Below are 23128 nucleotides of genomic sequence, written 5' to 3' on the forward strand. Positions count from 1 at the left end.
TAGCGCTAAAACATTGATACGACTGCATTGGAAAAGAACTAATTTCCCGACTGTAGCTGAATGGATAAATAGTGTATAGAATATATAATATGTGGAAGAATTATTGGCATACGCTTCTAATAAGAGCTATCAATTTACAATAATATGGAGGCCCTGGTTAGAATACAGATCTAAAATAATGGGAAAGGAGAAATATTTCATAAAGACGCTAGAATTAACCGAGATTAACAGAGTATTCTTGTATAATTGTATAAATAATCAGGCAATAGCTATTATCAAAAAGTGAACAGAAACTACTAAATGGAGTCAGGATAACTCCTAACAAATATGTGGGGAGTCCCTCCTCCATAAACGAGAACCTCTAAACGAATTAAGCATCCATGTATCTGAGCATCTGGCAGGGTCAAAATCAGACATAGATGTGTCAGACTCTAACGCAAGGATGTCATACGCCTCCTCAGCGCTATATGATCTTTGTGACCTCTGTGACATGATCTCAATCGCTTTATTTAGAGATCTGTCAAAAAAAAACAAAAACAAATGACTACAAAAAACGAACCCCTAAAAAATTGCACAGACAGCAAAATATGTGCTGCTGTGCAAGAGCCAGTGATCTATACTGTGATCACTGGCAGGATTGGCGGTTAATAGCTCTGAAAAGAGCCTTTGAGTCTCACGAAAAAAATAAAATAAAATCACAAAAAAATGAACCCGTAAAAAATGCACGGACAGCAAAAAAGTGGTGCTGTGCAAGAGCCAGTGATTATAGTGATCACTGGCAAGATAGGGGTTAACGGCCCTGAAAAGAGCCTTTGGGTCTCACAATTTTACAGATCCCTACCTAAAACTACCTAAATCTCTCTACCTAAACACAGATATCTCTCACTAAAACACAACTGAAGAGAGGGAGGGAGATCCACACTGATCAGAGTCAATATTTACTAATCTTGAACTGATCAAACAAATGGGGATCATAGTTATAAAAAAAAAACTGTTATAGGTGCAAGCTCTGATTGGATGACCCTAGTCTGCTGGCTAGGGACACCCCCAGAAGCCCCATAATGCACTGCGTTTAGAAAAGCAGCGCCATATTGGCAAGCGCCATATTGGGGGGAATGGGGTTAATAGAGTACATTTATTTATTTTTATTGATTGTATCTTCACGTAGTGCCTCAACCCCTCGAGGCCCTCAGCACACAGGCAGAGCATCATAAGCCTCCCCGATGGCTTTGAAGACACTTTGAAGCCCTTAGGTGAGCAGGACTAATTCTTACATTAGCATGTGTATGTACCACAATCTGCTTGTGTTATGGTTGGATGCTGCAGCTTCTTTGTAAGGTTGCTTTTGTGCGTATATGGGCTGTGTTATATTGTGAATGTGCCAGGGCAGGCTTGTATAGTCTGTGTGGTTCATATGTATAGTGGCTATGCATCATGTTATGTATATGTTGTATTGTACATGTGGTGTTGTGCGTACGTGTCGGGCTGCTTGTGGGACTGTGTGTGTGCAGGTTATCAGTGTGTTTGCAGGAACGGTGTTTGTACTTGAGCTGTCTGTAGTATTTGCATGAGGGGAGGATTCTTCTTGCACTTTCTGTCTGGGGGTGTGGGTTGCTCCTTTGGGGTCTAGTTGAGACCAGGCTGGCCAGGTACATGTCTATATATATATATCTCCCTTTGGGTGCAGTGGAGACGAAGCTGGTCAGATACAGGTCTAGGGCAGTGGCTGTATGTCTGGAAATTTAGACAGGGCTGGCAAGATACAGATCTAGAGTAGGGGCTGTGTGTGTATGTCTGGCAGTGTGACTAGCTCCCCTGGGCAGCAGTGAAGACCAAGCTGACCAGATACAGGAGTTGTGCTGTATGTATGGAGGTGTGAAAGTTGCCCATGGAGTGAAATGGAGACTGGTCTGGCCAGGTTCTGGTCTAGTGCAAGGTCCACAGTAGCTGGAAGGAAGTGATCTGCTGAAGTCCCAAATAGAGCCAAACATTTAACTGGCACTAGCAGATATCTGAAACAAATCCCAATGGGACCCACGATAGGCCAGCTCCAGGGGAGACCCTCTGATACCCCAGACTGTCTGGGTCTGGCAGTTTCTCATGCCAGAGGTTGCTGACTCCTTATCTAGAATATCTATTTAATAACTGAATACTTTGAACATGGGTAGACACTCTTCACCACCCTTCTTCTTTGCAGATGGATAGGGAGGGGTATCCTGTTGGTCAAAGCCTTTAGACCACATCTGAAGCTGGAGACACCTAGAATTTGTATTTCCTGGGAATTGCTGCTTATCAATGAGTCTCTTTATCTAGGTAGGGGAAATATTGTTTCGTTTTTGTTGTTGTTACTTTGTAAAACATTTGAGTGTAATGGAGGAGGGAACAAGCGTGAGTGAGGATACCTCATCCACTATATAGAAAGCAGTATTAAATGCGTTGGTCTGGATAATGCAGAGACATAAAATGAGATCAGCAGGTATATCATGACAAGGCATAGGTTAATTACCATGGCCAGATGGGCTAGCCAGTGATTTATACTACATCATAGTTGGTTGTTGGGTGCCAGAAAAAACCCTCCTGGAAAGCTTGGAGGGGAATATTATAGAAAAATACCTTGGTTTAACAAATAAAAGCCATTTTTTCCCCCAAGAGTCAATCTGTGTAGCAGTGGAAGTATCAAAACACAGCAACACATACTCGTAGGTATTAAGATACAGCACTATCAAAAAAAAGCAATACATACTCGTAGGTACTAAGATACAGCAGTATAAAAAAAAAAAGCAATACGTACTCGTAGGTACTAAGATACAGCAGTATCAAAACACAGCAATACGTACTCGTAGGTACTAAGATACAGCAGTATCAAAACACAGCAATACGTACTCGTAGGTACCAAGATACAGCAGTATCAAAACACAGCAATACGTACTCCTAGGTACTAAGATACAGCAGTATCAAAACACAGCAATACATACTCGTAGGTACTAAGATACAGCAGTATCAAAACACAGCAATACGTACTCCTAGGTACCAAGATACAGCAGTATCAAAACACAGCAATACGTACTCCTAGGTACTAAGATACAGCAGTATCAAAACACAGCAATACGTACTCGTAGGTACTAAGATACAGCAGTATCAAAACACAGCAATACGTACTCGTAGGTACTAAGATACAGCAGTATCAAAACACAGCAATACGTACTCGTAGGTACCAAGATACAGCAGTATCAAAACACAGCAATACGTACTCCTAGGTACTAAGATACAGCAGTATCAAAACACAGCAATACATACTCGTAGGTACTAAGATACAGCAGTATCAAAACACAGCAATACGTACTCCTAGGTACCAAGATACAGCAGTATCAAAACACAGCAATACGTACTCCTAGGTACTAAGATACAGCAGTATCAAAACACAGCAATACGTACTCGTAGGTACTAAGATACAGCAGTATCAAAACACAGCAATACGTACTCGTAGGTACTAAGATACAGCAGTATCAAAACACAGCAATACGTACTCGTAGGTACTAAGATACAGCAGTATCAAAACACAGCAATACGTACTCCTAGGTACTAAGATACAGCAGTATCAAAACACAGCAATACGTACTCGTAGGTACTAAGATACAGCAGTATCAAAACACAGCAATACGTACTCGTAGGTACTAAGATACAGCAGTATCAAAACACAGCAATACGTACTCGTAGGTACTAAGATACAGCAGTATCATAACACAGCAATACGTACTCGTAGGTACCAAGATACAGCAGTATCAAAACACAGCAATACATACTCGTAGGTACCAAGATACAGCAGTATCAAAACACAGCAATACGTACTCCTAGGTACTAAGATACAGCAGTATCAAAACACAGCAATACGTACTCGGAGGTACTAAGATACAGCAGTATCAAAACATAGCAATACGTACTCGTAGGTACTAAGATACAGCAGTATAAAAAAAAAAGCAATACATACTCGTAGGTACTAAGATACAGCAGTATCAAAACACAGCAATACGTACTCGTAGGTACTAAGATACAGCAGTATCAAAGCACAGCAATACGTACTCGTAGGTACTAAGATACAGCAGTATCAAAACACAGCAATACGTACTCATAGGTACTAAGATACAGCAGTATCATAACACAGCAATACGTACTCATAGGTACTAAGATACAGCAGTATCAAAACACAGCAATACGTACTCGTAGGTACTAAGATACAGCAGTATCAAAACACAGCAATACGTACTCGGAGGTACTAAGATACAGCAGTATCAAAACACAGCAATACGTACTCGGAGGTACTAAGATACAGCAGTATCAAAACATAGCAATACGTACTCGTAGGTACTAAGATACAGCAGTATAAAAAAAAAAGCAATACATACTCGTAGGTACTAAGATACAGCAGTATCAAAACACAGCAATACGTACTCGTAGGTACTAAGATACAGCAGTATCAAAACACAGCAATACATACTCGTAGGTACCAAGATACAGCAGTATCAAAACACAGCAATACGTACTCCTAGGTACTAAGATACAGCAGTATCAAAACACAGCAATACGTACTCGGAGGTACTAAGATACAGCAGTATCAAAACATAGCAATACGTACTCGTAGGTACTAAGATACAGCAGTATAAAAAAAAAAGCAATACATACTCGTAGGTACTAAGATACAGCAGTATCAAAACACAGCAATACGTACTCGTAGGTACTAAGATACAGCAGTATCAAAGCACAGCAATACGTACTCGTAGGTACTAAGATACAGCAGTATCAAAACACAGCAATACGTACTCATAGGTACTAAGATACAGCAGTATCAAAACACAGCAATACGTACTCCTAGGTACTAAGATACAGCAGTATCAAAACACAGCAATACGTACTCGGAGGTACTAAGATACAGCAGTATAAAAAAAAAAGCAATACATACTCGTAGGTACTAAGATACAGCAGTATCAAAGCACAGCAATACGTACTCGTAGGTACTAAGATACAGCAGTATCAAAACACAGAAATATGTACTCATAGGTACTAAGATACAGCAGTATCAAAACACAGCAATACGTACTCCTAGGTACTAAGATACAGCAGTATCAAAACACAGCAATACGTACTCGGAGGTACTAAGATACAGCAGTATCAAAACATAGCAATACGTACTCGTAGGTACTAAGATACAGCAGTATAAAAAAAAAAGCAATACATACTCGTAGGTACTAAGATACAGCAGTATCAAAACACAGCAATACGTACTCCTAGGTACTAAGATACAGCAGTATCAAAGCACAGCAATACGTACTCGTAGGTACTAAGATACAGCAGTATCAAAACACAGCAATACGTACTCATAGGTACTAAGATACAGCAGTATCAAAACACAGCAATACGTACTCGTAGGTACTAAGATACAGCAGTATCAAAACACAGCAAGGTACTAAGATACAGCAGTATCAAAACACAGCAATACGTACTCGTAGGTACTAACATACAGCAGTATCAAAACACAGCAAGGTACTAAGATACAGCAGTATCAAAACACAGCAATACGTACTCATAGGTACTAAGATAAGCAGTATCATAACACAACAATACGTACTCGTAGGTACTAAGATACAGCAGTATCATAACACAGCAATACGTACTCGTAGGTACTAAGATACAGCAGTATCAAAACACAGCAATACGTACTCGTAGGTACTAAGATACAGCAGTATCAAAACACAGCAATACGTACTCGTAGGTACTAAGATACAGCAGTATCATAACACAGCAATACATACTCGTAGGTACTAAGATACAGCAGTATCATAACACAGCAATACGTACTCGTAGGTACTAAGATACAGCAGTTTTAAAATACAGCAATACATACTCGTAGGTACTAAGATACAGCAGTATCAAAACACAGCAATACGTACTCGTAGGTACTAAGATACAGCAGTATCAAAACACAGCAATACGTACTCGTAGCTACTAAGATACAGCAGTATCAAAACTCAGCAATACGTACTCGTAGGTACTAAGATACAGCAGTATCAAAACACAGCAATACGTACTCGTAGGTACTAAGATACAGCAGTATCATAACACAGCAATACGTACTCGTAGGTACTAAGATACAGCAGTATCAAAACACAGCAATACGTACTCGTAGGTACTAAGATACAGCAGTATCATAACACAGCAATACGTACTCGTAGGTACTAAGATACAGCAGTATCATAACACAGCAATACGTACTCGTAGCTACTAAGATACAGCAGTATCAAAACACAGCAATACGTACTTGTAGCGGAGAGCTGAATTCTCGCAGCTATTCTCCACTTAAGATCCTAGGGAGGCTCAGGAACAAGTCATTAGTAAATCCACAGTGAAACGTGTAAGTGAAACGGTCCGTTACAATTGGTGGCAAGCGGCGGGATCGTTCCTACAGCCAGAAGGACAGCTACAGGAAACACCATTTCTTTGGATTTACAAGTGGGGGCAACGCATGTCCCAGTACAGCGACTCTAAAAGCAACAGAATGGAACCAGCAGTGTTATACGAGGAGGAGGACCTGGATCGCCGGGATGCATTAAGAAAAAGCATCTGGTACCAGGCCCTGGATGTACAATACCAGCGGGGTGAGAGTCTCCCCAGTGAAGAGCAGCGGTTGCAGAAGCAAGTGGCCCTGCGGATGCCCTTCCTGGGAGAGCAGCCCCTGGAGGAATGGGTGAAGGAATTGGAGCTCCGAGTATGGCAGGAGATTTGGCTGGAAGATGCCTACCAGGCACTCTGGTGGTATATGGCACAGTATATACCCTGGACAGCCGAGCATGAAAAGCCAGAGGGAGAGGAGTTTGATGGTCCTTCCTCCCCAGCGGCAGTGTGTACCCCAGGGAGCTGATGGTGTCGTCCGTACTCCCCAGCGGCAGTGTGTACCCCAGGGAGCAGAAGGTACCGTCCTTCCTCCCCAGCGGCAGTGTGTGTCCCAGGGAGCAGAAGGTACAGTCCTTCCTCCCCAGCGGCAGTGTGTACCCCAGGGAGCTGATGGTGTCGTCCGTCCTCCCCAGCGGCAGTGTGTGTCCCAGGGAGCAGAAGGTGCAGTCCTTCCTCCCCAGCGGCAGTGTGTACCCCAGGGAGCTGATGGTGTCGTCCGTCCTCCCCAGCGGCAGTGTGTGTCCCAGGGAGCAGAAGGTGCAGTCCTTCCTCCCAGCGGCAGTGTGTACCCCAGGGAGCAGAAGGTGTAGTCCTTCCTCCCCAGCGGCAGTGTGTACCCCAGGCAGCAGAAGGTGTAGTCCTTCCTCCCCAGCGGCAGTGTGTACCCCAGGGAGCAGAATGTGTAGTCCTTCCTCCCCAGCGGCAGTGTGTACCCCAGGGAGCAGAAGGTGTAGTCATTCCTCCCAAGCGGCAGTGTGTACCCCAGGGAGCAGAAGGTGTAGTCCTTCCTCCCCAGTGGCAGTGTGTACCCCAGGGAGCTGATGGTGTCGTCCGTCCTCCCCAGCGGCAGTGTGTGTCCCAGGGAGCAGAAGATGCAGTCCTTCCTCCCCAGCGGCAGTGTGTAACCCAGGGAGCTGATGGTGTCGTCCGTCCTCCCCAGCGGCAGTGTGTGTCCCAGGGAGCAGAAGGTGCCGTCCTTCCTCCCCAGCGGCAGTGTGTAACCCAGGGAGCAGAAGGTGCCGTCCTTCCTCCCCAGCGGCAGTGTGTACCCCAGGGAGCTGATGGTGCCGTCCTTCCTCCCCAGCGGCAGTGTGTACCCCAGGGAGCTGATGGTGTCGTCCATCCTCCCCAGCGGCAGTGTGTCCTGCAGGGAGCAGAGACAGTCAGTCTCGCACCCCAGCAGCAGGACAAGAGAATGAAAGGGGAGACAGCTGGTCTCCCTTTCCACCAGCAGAGAGAGTGGCAGGGAGAGGAGCCTGCTAACCCCTCTCCCCAGCGGCAGTTCACCGTCCAGAGAGAGGAGCTTGTTACACCCGCTCTCCAACGGCAGCCTAACCCACCAAGGGGAGATGTTAAGCCCCACAACTGTGCAGATGGGACCGCAGTCTCTGCACTTACAGCACAAGGGGTAGGGACGGTCGGTCCTGTCCCCCAGCCACAGAGCGGTGTATCCAAAGGGGAGACAGTCGGTCTCTCCCTCCGGCAGCCGAGCTATGCACCTAAATGGGAGACAGTCAGTCTCCAGCAACCAGGCTCCAACCAGACTACTCCCGTGGTAGTGCGGGCACCAGGACAGAGTACCGCTGGTCTCTGCCCCCTCAGCAACCCACCAAGGCAGCCTACCAGTCCCCCACACAGCCGTGGTAAGGCACCTGGACATGGACCAGATTCTCCCTTACCCAGGTGTAGTAACCGTTTATTGTGGGTGGGCTGTACTGCCGTTTCTGTTTTGTGGGTGGGCTGCTGGACTAACCAGGGCACTGACCGGCAGGAGGTCAGATACCCTGTTAGTCTATTTGGAAAAGGGGAGAAGTGTGGCGAAACCGACCTCGCCACGTGTCCTTGGAGGGGGCTGCTTGCCTGCCTCTTGCCTTTGGACTATGGACCAGACTTTATGGGAATGTGATACCCCAGATAGCTATACCATGGAGCCTATTCATATAATGAAAGACTATGGGAAAGACTTTAGCTCCATGGCAATTGTACTGTGTGAATAGGATCTGCGCGCTATTCGGTAGTTTTGTGCGCTCAGATCCCAGCTATCTGGGGATATGTGAAATGTCTGTGTGTTATGGATAAAAAGTAACTTTCTGTATTTTAAAGTGTTTTATGTCTTTCTGTAACCATGTGGTTAATGGAGTCTGTCTCTGTGCTGGAGATAATTAAATTACTTCTCCAGCACAGAGAAGGCTCTGTAAAAAACAGTCTGAGCTGGAAGGCTAGGGGTTTTAAAAGATACTTTACTAACTTTTGAACCCCTGGTCTGATCCATGCCATTTTTTAATATGTTGTTCCCCTGAATGGATTGATTGTGGATATGTATTTTTATGTGAATGTGATGTATGGTTTTAGAGTTAGGAAAGTTGTGTAAAAGTATATTTTAAACTGTATGCATAATGGGATTATGTGTCACACTAAGAGGAGGGGATGTGTGGGAGGTAACATCTATGTCATTGGTTCTTTTATGCCTCCCCCTGGGTGTGGCCTGTATGTGTGAGTTGGAAATAAAAGCCAGGCTGGATGAGACAGTCCTCAGTTCCTGTTTAACCCTCAAAATGAAGTGTCGTCTCGTTCTTGGGGGAAATTGGATTGTAAGCTGACTGCCAGGAGTGTAAGCGGATTGTATGCTTTTCTTGTTCAGCTGTTCCAGTTTGGAGTGTTATCTTGTATCCAGTTCGGGAGTTTGGTGTTCTGCAGTAGCTGTGCCTGTCTCTCAAAAAGGGAATTATCGCCTAAACTGGGTTTTATCCTCTTGTAAGTGAAACGGTCCGTTACAATGACTGTGGTTAGGCGTGTGTTGTTGTAGGCCCTGTCGGTGCCGCCATTTTAGGTAGCAGGCTGCCTTCTTTCATAACTGTAGCTTGTCGGTGTTGTGCAGGGTAAGCCCCAAGATTACACCAGTGGGGACCAGGATATCCCCCACTGGTCCAAAGGGAGGGGGTGGGGGGAGAAACAGGCTCTAGGATCAGTTCTGTGGGCACCGGCTGATCCAGGTTTAGAGATTGGCCGTTTCTCCTTTCTCCAAAAGCTTTCCAGGCCACAAGGCTATGTGGTCCAAACTTGGTCAGGAGATTACCCCAGCATACAGGGTCAGGTAGGTACACGTTTGATTGTTCGCTGCAGGTATGATCTCACCTTAAATATTGGAATTGAAGCTTTATGTGAGGAGCTCTCACCATGTGCATCTCACCACCATGATGGCCAGGCCCCGCCCCCCTGAGGGAGCTAATTAGACTCATGGAGGTCTGAGGGTGGATTTAGAAGCATGGATGGTGTGGCAGGGGTAATGACACACATGTAAGGCTGGAGGGGTGGAATGAGACACCTGGAGAGGCTGGGGAGAAAAAAAAAGAGAGGGATCTGGGGAGAAAGACAGAGGGGCTGGGAACGGGGAACAGGAGACACACAGAGGGGCTGGGGAAGGGTAGAATGAGACACACAGAGGAGCTATGGGGAAAGAGACACACAGAGGTACTGAAGCCTGGAAAAGAGACTCACAGAAGGGCTGGGGAAGGGGAGAAAGAGACAAAGGTGCCAGGGCTAAGAAACACATGAAAGGGGCTTGGGGGAGAAAGACACAAACAAAATGCATCTTCACTTGTGTCTCCTACTCTCTCTGTAATTTAAAGTCGACCGGTGAGAGTATTAAAGGGACTCTATAGTCACCAGAACGTCTATAGTTTAATGTAGTAGTTCTGGTGTCTATAGCCTGTCCCAGTAGGCTAAGCACTGTAAATGCTACCTTTTCAGAGAAAAGACAGTGTTTACATTGCTGCCTAGGAACATCTCTAGTGACAGTCACTCAGACGGCCACTAGAGATGCTTCCTACCTGTGTTGAGCATCTCCACGCTCCGCATGGAGGCGCTGAACGCTCCCCATAGAGATGCGGAGATGGTGATTGGTGCAGTGAAGCGCAGCGTTTTCCCCCACATGCGCAATAGCCTCCCAATGCTTTCCTATGGGAATTGAATTGCCGTTGACTGAGATCATCCAGTTGTCACCCAAAGTGAGGAGCACACTCTTGTTGCTTCAAAATAAGCAAGATAATGTCATTTTTTTTTTTTACTGCTGTGCAATAGAATACAGAAACTTTCCTTAATATGTCAAGGTAGTTGGACTGAAACATTGATTATATGCAAATGCAGGTCTGCTTACAAGAAATCTGCTCTTTTGTTTATTTTGAAGCCCTATGAGTGCTTTCTTTCACATTTGAGTGATAGTTTTCACGTTTTTTTATTCTCGCTTTCATATCTGCGCACTATACTGGTGCAATGCATTGTGGGGCTGGTATAGAATTTTTTTTTCCAGGGCTGCTTTTCATTCCCACTCCGGCCCTGGGTAGAGATCAGGTAAGTTGTCTTTATAAAAGGCAATGATTGTAATGCTTTCTGTACTGAGAGTGTAACTGGGTATAAGGGAAGTAATTTACTTTCACAAAATAGCAGCTTCTAGTTTTGGTTTGTGTCTTGGAACCCGGGTTTGAATGTCATGTGGTGTAATAAAAGAGTCTTTGATCTGAATCATCAATAGCATCTGTGTAGAAACTCTACAGTATCAATTTAGAGCACACATATCCTACCATTGCTGACACATGAAATATTAACAGATACAAGCAGTGAAGAAGGACCTGCTCAAACATGCTTACATCAACCAACACGACTTCCCAATGAAATTCGTTTTTCTTGATCAAATGAAACTCATTATTGCATTTAAAGAGAGGGAATAAATGATCTGTAAATTGCAACACATGTGAATGTAGAATCTGTAAACACATAAGAGCCACAGAGATGGAGTACTGCTGCTATTTTAGGTGATCAGATAGTGACATGTGTGGTATTGCTGAAAGGTAAGTGCACATATAATATGATTAAATGTTCCTTTATCTCATACCTTTATAGAATTCAGACTGTCAGGATCGAGAAACAGTGTGTCCTGCATTGCCATACATGACCCAGTTCGACCACCAAATATGAACACATAAACTTGACCTGCAGAAGAAGAGGGCCGTGATTAGTTTAAACCAGGTGTTGTAAGGTGACGGGGGGCGCTCTTTGGCCTGCCAGTCAGCATAGAGAGAGGACGAGACACAAGAACAATGTACAATGCAATTTGTGCCCTGGCTGTGCCAAGACTGAGCTAGAATGTGATCGCATTTTCTAAATCTTTAAGGAATGTTTAAAAGAAAAGTGAGCATATATTCAGTTGTGTAATATCATGGGAATTCCCAAATTGTGAGCTTTTTCATTATTACAGAATGATCTTACCACACAGAAACACCTCAATGGCAGTATGTCTCCAGCGAAATATTTCCAGCTGAACTTCTTTATGTGTTACTTTAATCACTTGTTCTTCTTCATCATATTTCAAAACTAGAGCTCCAACAGCGGGGTGTGATGGCGACAGACGACCACCAAGAACCAGGAGCTCTCCTCCATTAGAAAGGGGTGTGAACGAATGATGCAGGCGCCCATCTAAGGTCGGAGAAAATATACATTAAGAATGTAAGAAGAGAGACAGAAAGCGTTTGAGGCAGAAGAAATCATTCCAGGTGACATTGTATTTATTACAGAGAGTCACTGTTTGAGCATATGAGGGCAGGTGTAAGAGAAGGTCACTGTCTAAGAAGATATGGTCATGTGTAGGAGATGGTTACTGTTTGAGCAGATAAAGCCCGATGTAGGAGCTGGTCACTGTCTGAGAAGATACAGCTGGGTGTAGGAGAGGGTCATTGTCTAAGAAGTTATGGTAATTTGTAGGAGAGGGTCACTGCTTGAGCAGATAAGGCCGGGAGGAGGAGATGATCACTGCCTGACCGGGTGTAGGAAAGGGTCACTGCCTGGAAAGTTACAACTGGGGATAGGAAAAGGTATGGGAGATTCACTGTCTGAGAAGAAACCGCCGGGTGTAGGAGAGGGTCACTGTTTGAGAACATATAGTAAAGTGTAGAAAGTCACTGTCTAAGAAGATATGTTGAGTTGTAGGAGGTCACGGTCTGAGATATAGCCAGGTGTAGAAGGCTGTCACTGTGTGAGAAGATACAGCTGGGTGTAGGAGAGGGTCACAGTCTGAGAAGATACAGCCGGGTGTAGGAGAGTGTCACAGTCTGAGAAGATACAGCCGGGTGTAGGAGAGGGTCACTGTCTAAGAAGATCTGGTCATGTGTAGGAGAGGGTCACTGTCTGAGAATGTAAGGCTGGGTTTAGGAGAGGGTCAGGTTCTGAGACGATACAGCTGTGTGTATGAGAAGGTCACTGTGTAAAAATTTAGGCTGGGTGTAGGAGAGTGTCACTGTCTAAGAAGATCTGGTCATGTGTAGGTGTAGGAGAGTATCATTGCCTGAGAAGATATGGCCGGGTGTAGGAGAGGGTCACAGTCTGAAAAAATACAGCTGGGTATAGTAAAAAGTCACTGTCTGGGAAGATACTGCCGGGTGTAGGAGAGGGTCAGGTTCTGAGACTATAAAGCTGTGTGTAGGAGAGGGTCACTGTGTAAAAATTTAGGCTGGGTGTAGGAGAGGGTCACTGTCTCAGATGATCTGGTCATGTGTAGGAGAGGGTCACTGTTTGAGCAGATAAGGCCAAGTGTAGGAGAGTATCATTGCCTGAGAAGATATGGCCAGGTGTAGGAGAGGGTCACTGTCTGAAAAAATATAGCTGGGGGTAGGAGATGGTCACAGTCTGAGAATTTAAGGCTGTGTGTAGGAGAGGGTTACTGTCTGAGAAGATACAGCCGGGTGTAGGAGAGGGTCACTGCCCCAGAAGATACAACTGGACGGAGCATTATTTGTGTAAGAGAGAAAGAGTCCTGTTTAATAAAACAGGACTATCAGGACACTTCTTTGAAAACATTGAAAGTTAAGTGTGTAAGAAAGAGTGAGTGTCTCAGGGAAGATAAGAAGAGAACTTTAAATTTGACAGGGATGCTAACTAGGTTCATCTCACCCCATTGGTTAAATGTCTGCTCTCTGTCCCAGGTGTCTTTTCCATATAGCAGCACATGGATGTCTGTTAATCTCTTGTGCTTTCCATCACCTTCACCAAAGCCACCCGTTGTGATAATGTGATGAGAAGACGTAAGACATGAACGGTGGCCAAATCGACGAACACTATTAAATGTCTGTAGCAGAGAATGAACGAATAAGGATCCAGAAACAGCAGGAGTTGGATTAATTGGTACGTCTGCAACAGAAACGTGTGACATTATTAAGGAAGGTTGTGCGTGGTAAATAAATGTTTCTGTCACATAGGGATCAAACACCTCATATCTTTATAACAATAATGATATATATGACTGCCAATATTTGCATATGATTATTTCTAATTTGAAATAGAGTTGTTATTTCTGGTATATCACCCTGCCATTTGGTTGACATCTTTTGTCATTGTGATGTTCTACCCACTGGTGTGTTTCGGAAATATTAGTCAGTGGAATTGTTCCTGCTTTGACAAACTCAACTAAATTGTCATTTTAGGTAGGTAATTTGGTTAGAAGTTTGGCTTATTTAAAAAATCCCTTTATAACGATAATGATGAAAATACATCAGCCTACCTCGAATCCTTATAACATCTGCCTCCCTTATAAGGATATATTTAAGGCTGGGCCTGTAATTGTGGGAAGGGCTTGGGTCCCCTTTAGAAGGGCTGCCAATTCTCTCCCACTTTACCATCGCTAGTCTAGCAAGTTGAGTGACGACTTCTGATCAAGTCGCCATTTAGGTGTTTCTTACCTGTTTCCCTCGCGGTCCTGGTTCCTGGCTCCTGTTTTTGTTCTACTTACCTGACCGCTCACCAAACGCTACAATCCCGCTGCCTCCTCCGGCTTGCTCGGAGACGGGTCTCGGTACAGCTCGTTGTCAACCGTAAGTCAGACCTTTACCATCGGGCCGCAGGCGCACTCGTTCAGCGTCATCATGGTGTAGGTCTATTCCGATTCTTCAGCCTTCTTCTGCTGCGGTATGCTGGATTGCTAATACTATCCCCAGCAAATTCGTGCAAATTTGCGTTTAAACCAACTTCAATGGACATAATGGAGAACTGTACAAAAGCACAAATTTTGTCCCGCACGGCCGACCACCCAGGTTAGGAGGGTGCCTCTCATTTACCTCCAAGCTTCACAGGGCACCCTCCAAAACCACGAATACTCCATTGCTCTCTTTGTTCTACCGGGTGGTCGGCGTTCGTTTGCCGAACACGTGGCGGCGGCCATTTTATTTAGTTGAACGCACTCAACTGAAACCTCCATCCTCTGTGCGTTCTGCTAAATTCATACGAATACAGCATCTTTCCCTGATTTAAACTCCTGAACAAGCAGTTTTCAATGAGACCAAGCACGAAGCAATCCGTTCAGGAAAAAAGGACTTGAAATATAGACCGACCCCACAGCCTGAATCTGTGGAACTATTTTGGGCATACAAACAGGCATGCGGTCGGTCCAAAGATACTTTTTTGTATCACAGGAACTACCGAACGGATTTACACAAATTTTGGATATGTTTTTCCCAAAGTTGTTCTGTGCATAAAAATATATATTCCTGTATCTCATAAACTCTCAAAGTTATAAAAATTTACAAAAAAATTTACTTTTCAGCTTGGAGATAATTGAGTAGATACAGTTAATTAACTCAATTATGTCCTAAGCAGAGGGGAGGAATTTACTGTAACTGCTGGGTGTAACATTGTACGCGAATGGTTTCTGTAACTGCCTTGTCGGTGCCCCACAAGGTCCAGTGGGTGTTGCCAAACTTGTGATATCCTGCATAAAAGCAGCAATAAACGCTCATTGGAGTCAGTTCTTCTTCACCCTTCAAAATGTAGCTGTGTCTCGTTATTGAAAGGGAACTTGCAGCATAATCACTAGCTCTTTTCTCTGCCTCTCTACTGCTCCAGGGATCCAGCTGATGGGACTTTGCCTCCTCCAGCCAAGCACCTGGCCCGGAGAAAGGACGTCCCCAACGGCAAATACCCCTCTCCACTCTGGGTAGCCGTTACAGGCTCCATTCACTACGTTTACATGCTTAATCGTTTACCATTCGTATGATTCATATGAACCTTCTCGTAATTTGTATTGGAAACAGGCAAACAACTAGGTAAAGGTGTTGTAGAATTATTAGGCCCCTTTAAATCTCTAATTATTAGGCCCCTTTAAATCTATACCCTTATATTTCTTTCTCATGCTCTCATAGTCTTATAAGAATGCTTTGTTCATAGAAATTGTGTGTCAGCAGGAAATGTTAGGTTCCTGCTGAATGAAACATTGTAGCTGCCAGTCTTAATAAAATGTGAAGTTACTAAAAGCCTTGAGAAACTAACAGTGCCAAACTACTCAAAATGGCTGCCAAAGCCCCCCTCCCATCGAGTGAACTCCTCGTGCTAGCAAGATGGTGCTGGAATCTGGAGGAGAAGTTCATGACGACAGTAGTGACCTAAGATGGTACACCCAGTAGGGAGAGCATTTGAATGAACCACTTAACACTTAACCAATTACTGATTTATAATTGTATGTTATCTTGAATTCTCCAGTGATGTAATAATGCCTTTATAAGGGTCTGCGCACCCATTTTCTGTGCTCTTGCCATTAAATTTCCTGAAGTTTCTCTCATTTAACCTGAACCTCGTGTCAGTGTGAATTTACTTCTGCGTGCACGCAACTTTATTATTTCTAATTTGGACAGGAACAGATAGTCATTCAAACTTATTGGTTTGCATAAAAGAAATCTATATAAAAGGGGCCCCCTCTGAGTACTGCTAATTACCAAAGTGACTTGTCCTGAAAGTGACCTTATACTGGACTCTGAGCGGATGGCCAAGAATGTAACCTACCCTTGTGCAAGATTCTCATAAGGGGAGTATTAGTTTCGCACAAGACTGTCTATTGTTTATAATTCTTAGTGCTGAATTGCTAATACTGGTTATCATGATAATCTTATTAATTATCCTAATAGTTTTTGCAAATTCTGTGATTTTTATTTATCTAATTGTCTATAATCCGTGGCACAAAGGACGGATTACTTTACAGCTTTATCTTGTGGGAGATAGATAATGATTTTATTAATCAGCCACAGGCTTGTATAAACTGTCTAATAAGAACAATCACTGATGGGATGTGGTTATGTTCCAAATTCCATGAATGATTGATACTCTTTCTGGAAGGGCCATAATCCTTGTAATTGCTTAAAAAATAAATAAAAAGGGGGGTGGGGTGGGTGTGATGAGCGGTGTTATCCACAATATAATGCCAGAGCCTGCAGAGCCAACTAAGGTTTATTTAGCTTTCCCCTTGATCACGGGGCAATGGTGTTTTCTAAATAAAGATCACAAACATTCTGGTGAAATGTTCAAGTTTATAAGTGAGGCAACAATACTCGGTGAAAATAACATCCCTATATTTGTACTGGTAAATTAAAAGCATTTTGCTGGTAGACCTTATTAGAAGATATTTCAGCAAATGACCCCAAAAAGGGTAGAATTAAATAAAAAATACACTCAATTAACATGGAGGGAGTGTCTTATTTAGGCATTATCACCCAAGCAATGTCCATTCATGAGCAAGTGCTATAGGGTAGGCTTTTGTAGAAGGGAATTGTTAATAGTTGAAGAACCCAGCACTGATGGTTCTAGTAATTAAGGCCTAATTTGGTATTTTTGGACGTTTAAGGCGATTTTTATGAGGGTTTTGAGAGGAAATCATTTTGGAAGTTTATCCAATAGTATTGAATTATTTGGGATTATTAAATCAAGGTCTGATTCTGGGAACAGAGTTTTGTTGGGAATTATCCCTATATTAATGTGTTAAATTATTAGTCTGTTAGTTCACTTTCTTAAGGAGGCATTTTAATTTAATAACAGAATGAATAACTATGTGAAGGTCTCTGCTGAGCAGGAGTAATTTATAAAGATAGTTTAAAATTACTAAAAGTAAGCCCTTCTTGGATTTTTACATTTGTAAAGATATTTAAGTTAATTCCACATTCTGGATGCAACCTTAACATTAAGCTATAAGATAGTTGCTTGATTTTGAAATATTATTGCTATTATAATACGCATTATATCACCACCTGCCACATCATGTCCAATCAGAAAAACATTTATTTAGAGGGAATGCATCTCTCATCTGTAAGAAAGCACCCTAACGGGAACAGCTTCCAAGGATCAGGCGGCACAAAACACTCCAGGACGGTCACTACAACACACAAACAAAATCCTCAGTACCACAAAAATAATTTCTACAATGATACATTTACCAATATTAATTAACCAATTACCTAGGCTAAAAGTCCAGTCAGAACCTAATTTAGACCCCTAGATAGTATATCAGGTACTTGTTTTAGCTTGGTTTGTCTCTACTGAGTAACTCTATAACTGAAGTTGAAATTGCACTTGTTTGGCCAAAGCCTACGCCAGCCAAGGATGCTGTGATGTTCATAAGGACATAAACCGTGCACGCAAGTATTTGGAGAATCCTGAAAGTTTTCTATAATGCCACAAGCTCCCGGAATAACCTTCTCGGAATCTGGAAGTAATGTACAGAGCCTTGTAATGAAAGTCAAGCAAGAAAAGGGAGTGCTGGTAATATGTGGAACTGAATATTGAATTGCTGTCAGGAGTACAGACTGTTTTCTTCTGCTGTTTAAAATACCCACTCAGATTGTGGGTGAAAGGAGAGCACACGCACACTCAGATAGTGGATGAAAGGACAGCACACGCACACTCAGATATTGGATGAAAGGAGAGCACACGCACCCTCAGATTGTGGGTGAAAGGAGAGCACACGCACACTCAGATATTGGATGAAAGGAGAGCACACGCAACCTCAGATAGTGGATGAAAGGAGAGCACACGCACCCTCAGATAGTGGATGAAAGGAGAGCACACGCACACTCAGATTGTGGGTGAAAGGAGAGCACACGCACCCTCAGATAGTGGGTGAAAGGAGAGCACACGCACCCTCAGATAGTGGATGAAAGGAGAGCACACGCACACTCAGATTGTGGGTGAAAGGAGAGCACACTCAGATTGTGGGTGAAAGGAGAGCACACGCACCCTCAGATAGTGGATGAAAGGAGAGCACACGCACACTCAGATTGTGGGTGAAAGTGTGGTGGAATCTCGGTAAAAATAAATTTAGTAGGCCGAGATTACCACGTGGCATGTGTACGTGCATATACTGACGTATCGGTCGGTTGGTTGCACGTGGCAAGATACGATCAGTAGTGTACGGAGCATGTGCAAGAATACCGGATGTAGTATTCCCCTCCTCCATTGTGCTGGACAGGCCATGCGGTCAAGCAGGAAGTTAATTCTTATTTGTCTTGATTGGTTAAGAGAATGTGCGGGTGGAGCTTAATATGGGAGGGGTTATGTGCCTATATAAGGAGCCTGCACTATTGTCCGGGGCTCAGAACTTGTTGTATTTTGGTGACATTAGTCCCTCTGAGTCCCGATCGGTGAACCGAATAAAGAATCTCTTCCTTCCTGAAGAAACCTGTGTCCATCTCTCTGTGCTTGGCTTCCGTCAGTTTCTCCGGTATCATTTGGTGCAATGGCCGGGAAGCTCATCGTTCAACGGTAGCTGAGAAGCAGAGGCGTGAGACGGTCTATCTTTGCCCACGTTATCTACGGCTGCACCCCTGAACTTCTGCGTGGACCTCCCTTAGTCTCGGCGCCACTGGTCTGTTGTCCAGGAGATCATCGGCCTCTACGTAGTAAGTGCTGGGGTGTCCCCGTCGATGAGTATGAACTCAGGTTCAGGAACGAGGAGGTAAGACGACCGCTGTTTTAGACGGCGGACCCACTAGGGGTATACCGATTGTGCGGTAGGCCCATAAGGGGTAAATCTGTGTATGGAATCTGCCCCCTCTGTCGGAGGGAAGGAGCGAAGGCGCACCGCTCAATTGAACGCTCTTTAGTAAGACCGTTTAATTTGGTTTGGAGTCAGGCGGGGTTCTGTGTAAATAGCCCTAGCCGGACACCGGTGTCTTGTCTAGACTAGCGTTCTAGGGTGTACAATTTGTTCGCTAGGTCGGAGGGACCGGGAGACTAAGCGGCGCCTGTGTAAATTCGGTCCGCTAGCTCTCAACCTATCTTGGCTAAGTGGGAAGGCGTGTAAATTTGGAACCCACTAGACTTTTGATAGAGTAGATAGACTAAAAGGGTTCTGTTGTAAATTCCGCCCTCTAGTTCGTTATATGTGGTGCTTGGGCAGTGTGGCTAACCAAAACGGATGTAGATAGTTTTAGGTAGTCCATCAAGGTACTGGCCAAAAGATTAGTTGGGATTGCATATGTGTTAAAGATTGTTTAGTAGCGTGTATATCTTGCTAGATAGCGTGAGCTCTGCCGTCTAGCGAGAGTGTTAATAGTGTGTTGCTGTATTATAGTGCATGGTACCATAACCCTGTATATTCACTGACACTGTATATAAGTACTAATAATTGTAGTTTATTGCATGTCTAACACCATAACCACTAATAATTGTATTGTGACCTTAAATTGTACTTTGACCTATGCTAACCGTACTGTAACTGCTGTTTGTAAAGACGATGTTACTGGGGTGTGTTATAGACGGGTAATTCATATATAGAGAATTATAGCGTGGGTGACGGTATAGTTTCGCCAAAGGGCATAATATCGATTACTTAGTGACTGGTGTAACAGCTGTGTGTGTACGGGAATTCCCTGAGTGTTTTTATTGTGTTATTGTGTACGTTTCACTTGGTAACTGTACCACGTGGTGCTGTTGCCGAAGAAACGGGTGTGACTGTTGAATAGAGTGTGTGTATAGCATTTGTTGTCAACGTCGCTCCATTGATAAGTATGGGCACGTCGGAGTCGACGATTTTGGATCCCTTAGGATGCATGTTGAAGAATTTTAAAAAGGGATTTATAGTTTGTGATTTTGGGGTTAAAATGTCTCCTGCACGTTTGATCACTTTGTGTACTAGGGAATGGCCTACTTTGGTTGCCGCATGGCCGCCACGTGGCAGTTTGGATCCAAATCTGGTACAGCATGTACACGTGGCTGTATCAGGTAGGCCTGAACTTTACGGACAGTTTCCATACATTGATTGTTGGAGGCAGGCCGTAAACGACTCGCCAAGATGGATCCGAATATGCCACGAGGAGCAATGTCGCCTCCTAGTGGCCAGGACTCGGTTGTCCACTAGGGCCATGGTTACGCCCATTTTGGACACGCCCCCTGAGTCCGAGATCCCTATGCCGCCCCCTTACTTCTCTGCAAGGGGAAGTGATACAAGTACAGGAAGTTCTACACCCCCTCCCCCGTTGTCCCCATCTACTTCCTCCTCCAGCTCAGAATCCATCCCACTCCCTACTAAACCTCCCCTTCCGGTACCAACCCCCGTTAAACCCATATACCCTGACTTGGCGCCAATTCAAGCTTCCGGTCAGGCTTCCTCTAGCCCGGCTCGGAATATTCTATTCACCGACCTTCCCCAAAATCAAGCTTCCACATCCTCATGTCTTACTACCCCTCGACCGGAACCCCTAACCGACGCCCCTCAACGAAGCCCTGTACTAACCCGACAACTGACCGGTACCCAAAAACCCAGAAATTATCAGATGCCACTTCGTTTGACTCCCGGGTCAGCATACCTTAATGATTTAGGTCAAATGGTGTATGCTGACTCAATCTTCGTATATGTCCCATTCATGACTACCGATCTCTTGAATTGGAAGACCCACAATTCCTCGTATACTGAAAAACCACAAGCCATGACCGACCTGTTCACCTCGATAGTTCAGACGCATAATCCAACTTGGGCTGATTGCCAGCAATTATTAATGACGCTGTTTAACAATGAGGAGAGGACTAGGATAAACCAAGCGGCCATTAAAGTGCTGGAGGAAGAATGGGCCGCAACTCATTATCCTAATGCTGATCCCGAATGGGATGTTAATGGCGCAGATATGGTTCATTTAAGAGCCAATAGAGACGCTATAATTGCTGGCATGAGAGCCGGAGGGAAGAAAGCCATAAATATGTCGAAGACGGCTGAGGTGATTTAGAAAAGTGATGAAGCACCCAGTGTCTTTTATGACCGATTATTGGAGGTATACCGTTTGTATACCCCCTTTAATCCGGAAGCCACTGAGAATTCCCGAATGGTAAACTCTGCCTTTGTCAGCCAAGCCTACGGAGATATTAAGCGCAAGCTACAGAAGTTAGACGGGTTCGCAGGAATGTCCATCACCCAACTAATGGAAGTAGCGAATAAGGTTTACATGAATAGGGAATCAGAGAATAAGAAAGAGGAAGAGCGCAAGATGCGTAAAAAGGATATGCTAGCGGTAGCAATCGCAGGCGTAGATAGACGGGGCCCAGATAGAGGCGACAGTAAGTGGAATCAGTGCGCTTACTGCAGAGAAGAAGGGCATTGGAGAAGCGAGTGTCCAAAAAGAGAGCAGTACGAGAGAGACCCACCCAGGGCAGGTTATGGAAACTTTAGAGGTAGAGCGAGAGGTAGAGGAGGTCCCGGAGGGAATAATAGTAATAACAGAGGTAGTGTTAGGGAAGACAGATATTATCCCGCAGCGCAAAGGTCCCGCGATAGAGAAGATAGGGACTTTGTAGGATTGGCTGACACGGTCATGGAAGACTATTGATACCGACCGGGCTCCATCCCCCTTGGCCGAGCGGAGCCTATGGTCGAAGTATCAATAGGGGGAAAAAGGAGTGCATTCATGATCGACACTGGTGCTGAACATTCAGTGGTGACTGACCTAGTTGCTCCTCCATCTGGAAGAACTATTACTGTAATAGGAGCAACTGGAAGGAGTGCTGCAAAACCGGTTCTTAAAAGTCGACAATGTGCATTGGGAGGCCACGTAGTAAAACATCAATTCCTTTATATGCCTGAATGTCCGGACCAATTGTTGGGACGTGATTTGCTATCAAAATTACAAGCGCAGATAACGTTCCTACCAAATGGAACAACATCCCTAAAGTTTAATGGACCTTCAGGTATTATGACATTATCCGTACCAAGGGAAGAAGAGTGGCGACTTTATACAGCGTTGACTAGCCAAAACCCTAAGAGTGATGAATCCTTATTTGGGCAGAGAACAACCCACCAGGACTGGCCCGCAATATTCCACCTATTCGAATTGAACTAAAGCTTGGGGTTTATCCAGTGAGCCTACGGCAATATCACATCCCGCAGAAGGCTAAGAAGAATATTCAATCTTATCTGGATAAGTTCATACGGTATGGTATCCTAAAATTCTGTACTTCCCCCTGGAACACCCCATTGCTGCCTGTTCAAAAGCCCGGTACAGATGAGTATCGCCCTGTGCAGGACTTGAGAGCAGTCAATGATGCGGTTGTCAGTATATACCCAGTTGTGCCCAATCCGTATAACCTGCTGGACTTAATTCCGGGCGGGGCTACTTATTTTACAGTCTTAGACCTCAAAGATGCCTTCTTTTGCCTCCGAATTGCTGCAGAA

General features: G+C 44.4%; 1 protein-coding gene across 4 annotated transcripts in view; it reads right to left on the reverse strand.

The window, feature by feature from the left end:
* Positions 1 to 23128, reverse strand: part of LCMT2 (leucine carboxyl methyltransferase 2) — a 154438-nt gene that overhangs the window by 45079 nt on the left and 86231 nt on the right. For 3 of the 4 annotated variants that reach the window (XM_063433444.1, XM_063433449.1, XM_063433452.1), the window contains exons 10-12: positions 13609 to 13845; positions 11932 to 12138; positions 11558 to 11655 (exon numbers count right to left, since the gene is read on the reverse strand). In XM_063433444.1, the coding sequence (XP_063289514.1) occupies positions 11558 to 11655; positions 11932 to 12138; positions 13609 to 13845 (542 nt within the window). The remainder of the gene's footprint in view (positions 1 to 11557; positions 11656 to 11931; positions 12139 to 13608; positions 13846 to 23128) is intronic. The other variant, XM_063433454.1, reaches the window with a different exon arrangement.

The sequence above is a fragment of the Pelobates fuscus genome, chromosome 1 (assembly GCF_036172605.1).
Source record: "Pelobates fuscus isolate aPelFus1 chromosome 1, aPelFus1.pri, whole genome shotgun sequence".
In the NCBI taxonomy this organism is placed as follows: domain Eukaryota; kingdom Metazoa; phylum Chordata; class Amphibia; order Anura; family Pelobatidae; genus Pelobates; species Pelobates fuscus.